Below are 7,037 nucleotides of genomic sequence, written 5' to 3'. Positions count from 1 at the left end.
CCACGCCTCCCCTGCGCCCCCGCACTCCTGGGGCGCGGTCTGGCCCCGCCCCCTGTGTGACGCCATCCTCGCGCGCCGGGGCGCCCTGGCGGCGGCGGGCGGCGATGGCGGCGGGGTCGGTGTGGAAGGGGCTGGTGGGGCTCGGCCTGTTCGCCCTGGCACACGCGGCCTTCTCGGCGGCGCAGCGTGAGTCACCGCCGGGGGGGGCGGGCCGGGGCGCCCCGGGGCACCGGCACCCCCGCGCGGCCGACGGGGAGCGCCCGGGGCGGGGGCCGGGCCGGGCCGGCATCATCATCGGCCTCAGCCGCGAGCCCGCCGGCGGGGGCGGCCCTGCCCCTGGGGCCGGGCTGCGGGACAGCCGAGGCTCCGGGAGCAGCGCGGGGCTCGCCCCGTGCGGGCGCCGCGGCGGCCGGGAAGGGAGGGCTAAAGGAAGGGTGGGAAGGGGGAGCTGCCGCCCGCCGGGTCGCGGCTTCAGCCCGGCCTCTGCCGTCCCGGCGCTGCCTCCCTCCGGCCGCCTGCGCTGGGGCCAGCCGCGCTGCGGAGCAGCGGCACCGGGGGCGGCCCGCGGAGGGTCAGGCTGGCGCGTGTTTCTGCAGCCGTTTCTCTGGGGGTTCGTGTTGCCGGGCTGTTTATTTGCGTGCACAGAGTGCTTGACGCGTGCGTGTGTTTCTGTTTTGTAGATCGTTCTTACATGAGGTTGACAGAAAAGGAAGATGAAACGTTGCCCATAGATGTAAGTTTTTGCAGTGTGTGAAAGGTGTAACTGAGGGGTGGTTTAGCCTCTCAGTTGCTTCCTTTTAATGTGTTAGGCAAGCATAAAGTAGTTTTTAAGCTGCACTTTCACTGGAGCTGGCACTGTCAAAAAGAACCACACTTTTCATCCCAACTTCCCGAGCATGTTGTAGTTGTCAGTGAAACCAAACCCCAGATCCAGACCTCCCTCTCTTTTAGAGCTACCCTGGAGCATCTTGTCCAGGATTCCCTGCGTGCAGCTCAGAGAGCTTTTGCATCCATCACCTCCTTTGCAGCATCAACATCCTGCACCCTCTGGCTCTGGGTGGCTGACGTGTGTTTATCCAGAGTGGCTGTTTGATCCCAGAGCAACCTGCTTCAGGAAGGGAACTTCTATTTGCTTGCTTTTCAAATTTCCACTTCAGTTATCTGTTCCCTCTCTCCTTCATAGAAGGGCAGGGAGATCAGGTGCCCAGGAGAGCCAGGCACAGTGCCTGGCCCGGGGCTCCACAGTGTTCCTGGCAGGAATTTGGGTCCTGGAGAGCACAGAACACAGTGTTTGGTCTCAGGCTCTTGCTGAGGAGCCGTGTGAGTCGATTCAGTTGGTGCAACCCAGACCTGTGCTGGGGCAGCTGGAGCTCTGCTGTGCAAATGGGAGAGAATTTTAATTCTCCCGTGCCTCAGTTTCCCCACTGCTGGATTGGCCACCTCTGTTTGCTGTCACTGGATGAAAAGCACCAGAGATACTGTGTGAAAGCTGAGATGTTTTGGTAAATGTGCAGAACACTGGGTAATGTGTGTGTTGCACTGTGCTCCCTCTGTTGCAGATAGTCCTGCAGACTCTGCTGGCCTTTGCAGTCACCTGCTATGGGATAGCACATATTGCAGGAGAGTTTAAAGACATGGATGCCACTTCAGAACTCAAAAATAAGTATGTTTTATTTCTTCTTTTTGTACGCACCGGTATCTGCTTCTCTGTACAAACTGAAATCACTCATCTTCAGCTCAGTCCTTCCATGCATGCTGTAGGCAGTCACCCAAGGGGAACAGCCACACTTGCAAAAGCCAGCAATGTCTTCAGTTTTAGGGAGAATTAGATATCAGGCTAAACTTTTTGCTTTTCCTCATCTGAAATCCTGCTGTGCAGACTTGGTGGAGGAATGAAATGTGCAGGTGGGAAGCAGAGCTCAGGAATCACCACCTGCTGTCATGACGTGGTCTCAGACTGCAAGTCTGAGTCACTTGAGACTCACACAGTATATTCAAGGCAGGACATCTGTAAGACTTTAAGAAAATAAGGGATTTTGGACCAAGATTTTGAAGAGGATAGTTGGTTAGAGCATGCCAGGGTTGTAGGTTCAACTGCTTTATGAGCTGTTTGCTTTGGAGTTGGACTCAATGATCCTTGTGGGTCCCTTCCTTCTCAGAATATTCTGTGATTCTGACAGGAAATTGGATGGGCAGACGTTGCCTCTCTGGCCATTTCCAACACCACAGGGGAGCAGGGGAAGTGAAAGAGCTGACATAATTGTATTTCAGAGTGTTCACCTAAAGCCTTTAGCGTGAGGCTCCCAGGGGGATGGAAAGCTGAGCATCATCAGGGTGTTAACACAAGTGAGAGCTGAACAAAGGCTGGCATTTGGTGTGTCTGCAGCAGCATCCACGGGCTGGCCCTGAGCTCCAGAAAGGAAGGGGAAGTTGGTGACGTGGACATCTTGTGGTCTTTTTCACAACTGTGTATTTCCTCATTGGTTTAGTTTAGGAAACTTAAAAGCAAGCAAGAGTTTGGATTGAAAACTTGTATTTTTGTGTCTAAAGTCAATACGCCCCAGCCTGACTGACTGTTCTAAACTCCCTGCTCTGAAAGAGTATTAACCTTGGCTTTTTGCATTTATTTTGAAGGACATTTGACACATTAAGGAACCATCCATCTTTTTATGTATTTAATCATCGTGGTAGAGTATTGTTCCAGTCCCCAGACACAGTGAATTCTTCTTCAAACCAAGATGCTTTGTCATCCAGCTCGGCACTGAAATTTCGAAAACTTGAACCTCTGCGCCGCTAAGACTTTTACAGATGATACCAGTAACCCAGGACACTGAGATGTAATATTCAAGCCGGGGATGTAAACACTTTTTTTAATTTCTGGAGCAGTATTTATATTGATCTTCCAGACTTTATAAAATATATATATATATAAATATATATATATAGACTAATGACCTTCTTTGTACACTGTTAATGAGAATGACTGAATTGTGGATTGGCAATGCAGTGTAAATTCTACAGTTATGCTGTGAAACACATCTTCAAAGTTTCAGATATTAAAACGAGTTGCAGCTAACTTAACTTCAGTTAAAACAAAAAGCAAGCTAGTTTTTCCTGCAACTGATGTTCTTTGACAGGAGGGAATGTTTGAGCGTATTTATTTTCTCAGTTTGCTTGCACTACAGTCTATGGATCCCCTCAGAAATGCTGGGTGCACTGCATCACTGAACAGCAGGAAAAGGGGCAGCACCTGATCCTGGAATGCCTGTGGGACACCAGCACGGTGTGGCAGGGGGAGTCAAAGAGATTGCTTTCATTTTTATTTTTTTTATAATGCTGAAAAACAGTTGTGTGAAGGGTTATTCTTTTTTTTTTTCCTGGTATCTCACTACCACGTTATTTCCTCGTTGCCCTCCTTTGTTTCATGTGAGTTGCCCCGGGTTGCCTGGGCTGTGGCTGTGCATTGGTGCTGGTGTGGGGGAGGCAGCTCAGCTCATCTGCCACACTCCGCGTTCTCCGGCTGTGAACCGGGGAATGCTGAACGTTGTGTACATGCTGAACATGGTGTTGGCACCAGGTACAACCTCCAAGTCATCTTCATATTTAAGCATCAGTAAAAAAATGTCCCTTCTGTGAGTGATCCAGGGGTAGGGTCTAGCAGCTTGCTCTGTTTGCTGGCACTAATCCAGGACAGCAACCCCTTTTCTGCCAACAGAGCCTTCCACCTTGATTTTTCCAGCTGAGCCCCTCGTTGATTTAATATTACTGTCTTGATTTCATGTATTAGAACTGATCATACTGTCCTTAACTCTTACTTATGTCTAAATTCTTATCTCCCTTCAGGGGCTGAATCAATACTAAAATCTCTCTCTGGTTTTTCACCTCCCTGACACAGCAGAGGGAGGGTAGGTCAAGATACTGGTGGGGCCAGTGAGAATTTGGGCTGGTTGGAGGATGTTTCACTGGCACAGTGGAAACTCAGCCTTTTGTCCTGGCATCTATTGAATTGTGTTTGGTATTTTTTTAAACTGTTAAGAACTGTCAAAGGCAAAAATCTTGGCAAAAATACTGTGTAAACCGAAGTCTTTTTCTAGCTCTGCCCGTCCTATGGAGTGGGTGCCGCAGTGCTCGAGCAATATCCGTGGCTGCTCCTCTACAATCACTCTTAAACATCTGGGTTTGATTAGAAAGGGTTACTCTGCCAGCTGAAAGCATCTGAGCTGCAGGATTAGTTCCTGAAGTGTCCTGGTTCTCCTCTTCCTGGTGTCACAAATCTGCTCCCGCCAGCACCAAAGGCCTCGGAAATAGCATTGGGTCATCCCTCCACTGCAGACAGAGCTGTTCCCTTGGGGAACAGGGCTGCTGCACCGAGGGGAGGCTGAACGTGGGCCAGCTGACCTTGTGGGGCAGAGGAGAGACAGAATTGGCAGAGGGAGGGAGAAGCACAGCAGGAGCTCAGTAACCACTGTTGTGGACAGGTTCTGCAGCCGTGGTTGCACTGAGCCCTTTGCAGAGGGCCTTAGAGCAGAGCTGCTCACGCAAAACGTCTGAGAAGCCCCGTTTGTGCTGCTGGAAGGTTACAGGAACCTGCCTGAGGTGCTGCTGGGACAGGGAGGTGCAGAACATCACCTGCTGCTCAGAGCAGGTCCTGCTGGGAGCCCCCTGGGGCTGCCTCAAGGCCCTTCTCATGAGGAGTAGCCTCACTCTGCAGCAGCAGCGGTTCTATCACAAAGCTGTACAAATTATTTTTTCTTATTGATCTCACAATGTCAAGTAAAAACTGATATCCTTAAAGTGTTTGTTTGTTTATTTCTGACCATCCTGCAGCAAATCCCTGTTGAGTGACTATTTAAAAGTGACTGCCCAGCACTGACATGAAGTGATTGCCTTAATTATAGCAGCTCTATGTGAGAGTGCTGTCTGGTCTGGTGTTCATTACTGGGAGATAAGATCAGAAAGGGGGATCAAAATAGCTGCAAGTAGCTGAGTAAAACACTTAGGAGAGAAATATTACCAGCCTGAGGATCTGCTTGCCTTTGAGGCTCCTCGTCATCCTCTCTGGCAGAGCTGACATATTTTCTGTCTTCAGATTAACCACAGTAAAGGCTTTTCTACCATGTGCTAATCTACCCTGCCAGCCCACAGGACAGGCTCCTGCAAGGTCTGGTGTTGCAACAGCCACTGGGGGAAACACTTGGGCTGCTCCCAGGGCTGGCAATAGTTAAAATCCTGGGCTTGAGCAAGATCACTTTTCACTTCTTGCTCTGCTTTTCCACTGGGGGAGGTTGAAAAGTTAGCAAAGCACTGGAGGAGTTTGCTCAACTACAGCATCCATCAGGATTGCACCAGAGAGCGCAGCAGACTCGCCCCTCATCTGCTTTCTGTGCTGCTGCAGTTCTGCATCCAGCACAGCACAAGGGGAAAACACCAATAAAGCTGGCGTTTTGGGAAGGGGCACCTAAACCAGCTCCCAAAGCCACCTCGTGTTTACCTTGCAGCATGGGGTTCTTCACAGATGAGCTTCTCTTCTTCAAAAGCAAAGCAAGAGTTGAGCCAAGAGTTTCTTGAATTAGACTGGAGAGTTTCCAGCCTCGCCCAATGCACATTTACAGCCGTCACATCTTGAATTGCTTTGGCTACAAGCCGTGGTATTTCTACTACATTAAATAGTGAAATAAAAAATATGTGCTGGTAATTTCCATTCATTGCTGAAGTAGCAGGTTTAATCTGCATTAATTTTGCTGGGTTTTGAACTATTGCAGTGAGAGCTCAGTGGGGAATTGCTAAGGAGGGCAGCAGTCACTTACACCCTTGCAGGTGGGGAATGGGGACCACGGTTTGTGTCAGAGATTGGTCACTCGTGCAGCCCTTCCCTGTGAGGCTGGAATGGGAGTGCAGCTGGCAGAAGCACTTATTCTAGAGGTCAGTGAGGGCTGAACTGCAGCACCATGTGTGGAAATCCCCCCTGGTCGCACAGCTGATGTGTCCCCTCTGCGTGTCCCAGACAGCCATCGCTGCAGTCTGGTCCCATGTCCCCACTGCTGCCCAAAGTGGGGCACAGCTTTCTCGGGAAAGCTGGCAGCTCATGGCCCTTTCCAGGTGCTCTGGAGCACCCACAGTCCCCCTTGCTGAAGAAAGCAAATGACTGAAAGCAAAAGCTTCAGCAAAAGCTGAAGAAAGGGAATGATTATTAATTTCTAACCCTAAAATGATTTTTGGCTTCCTTATCACTTGCTTCCCATGGTTCAGGTTCTCTCACACTTCACCACACTGCAGCAGATCTGCCCTTCTCCACCTCTGACACCTTCAGCAAGGGCATTACTGTGGGGACATCCTCCAGCTGGATACAGCCCCCCACCAAGAGTGGCACCATTTCTGCTCCCTTTTGCCACCTGCACCAACAGCAGCAGTTTTGCAGCAGACACTTTGGGAAGGCTGTGGCTCACCCCGCAGCATCCGGGGCCACGGCACTGCCCCCGGGCTCCCTGTGGGAAGGACCCCAACCAGGCAGGGAAGCTGCAGCTCTGCAGTTCCCTGCTGTCCCAGCCATGCTGTGCCAGACTGGCAGGCTGCCTGCAGAGGGGAAGGGCAAAGCAAGGCTATTTTGAATGTTAAACAAGCAGAAAAGACTTTGGTACCAGCTTTCCACAGCCAGCACTAACAGCGAAGGCAAAACACTCCTTGAATTTGGCCTTGAGGTTCACCTTGAAGCCATAATCACCAGGGGCAGAACCCCGGCGGAAATAAATCTGATATTCCGGCAGGTAAAAGCCTTTTAATCAACCCCAGCTTGGTCTCAGTGACACAATGCCATTTCAAAACACTTCGGACTGCGACGAAAGCTACATCCTTAAAATGGCAGCTAATTAATTTTCCTGTCCTGCTAACTTAATCCTTTTTCCAGCCAAGAAAGGCAAATGGGAGTTCACAGAGCAGCAAGGCAGCTGGGAGTCTGGCAGCGTGAGCAGGAACACAAGCCCCAGGGCTCCTTGGCAGGGACCCAGGCTGTGTGGTGTCACAGCTTCCCAGGCCATTTT

The 7,037-nt window shown here is 50.9% G+C and overlaps 1 protein-coding gene across 1 annotated transcript; it reads left to right on the top strand.

Annotated features, from left to right (window-relative positions):
- The first annotated feature begins 76 nt into the window (after positions 1-76).
- On the top strand, positions 77-4,794 carry MMGT1 (membrane magnesium transporter 1). Its single transcript, XM_053990471.1, has 4 exons — positions 77-186; positions 681-733; positions 1,560-1,663; positions 2,635-4,794. The coding sequence occupies exons 1-4, from the start codon at positions 105-107 to the stop codon at positions 2,795-2,797; spliced, it is 402 nt and encodes a 133-aa protein (XP_053846446.1). The 5' UTR covers positions 77-104; the 3' UTR covers positions 2,798-4,794.
- Positions 4,795-7,037: the final 2,243 nt, after the last annotated feature.

The sequence above is a fragment of the Vidua macroura genome, chromosome 14 (assembly GCF_024509145.1).
Source record: "Vidua macroura isolate BioBank_ID:100142 chromosome 14, ASM2450914v1, whole genome shotgun sequence".
NCBI lineage: Eukaryota > Metazoa > Chordata > Aves > Passeriformes > Viduidae > Vidua > Vidua macroura.
Note: the sequence above shows the minus strand (reverse complement) of the source record. Positions and strands in the feature narration are given on the sequence as shown.

Excerpts from the sequence above, each read along its gene's own strand:
- MMGT1 (XM_053990471.1), top strand. The coding sequence starts at position 105 with ATGGCGGCGGGGTCGGTGTGGAAGGGGCTGGTGGGGCTCGGCCTGTTC. Across the intron at positions 187-680 it reads GGCCTTCTCGGCGGCGCAGC|ATCGTTCTTACATGAGGTTG; the intron begins GTGAGTCACCGC and ends TCTGTTTTGTAG. Across the intron at positions 734-1,559 it reads ATGAAACGTTGCCCATAGAT|ATAGTCCTGCAGACTCTGCT; the intron begins GTAAGTTTTTGC and ends CCTCTGTTGCAG.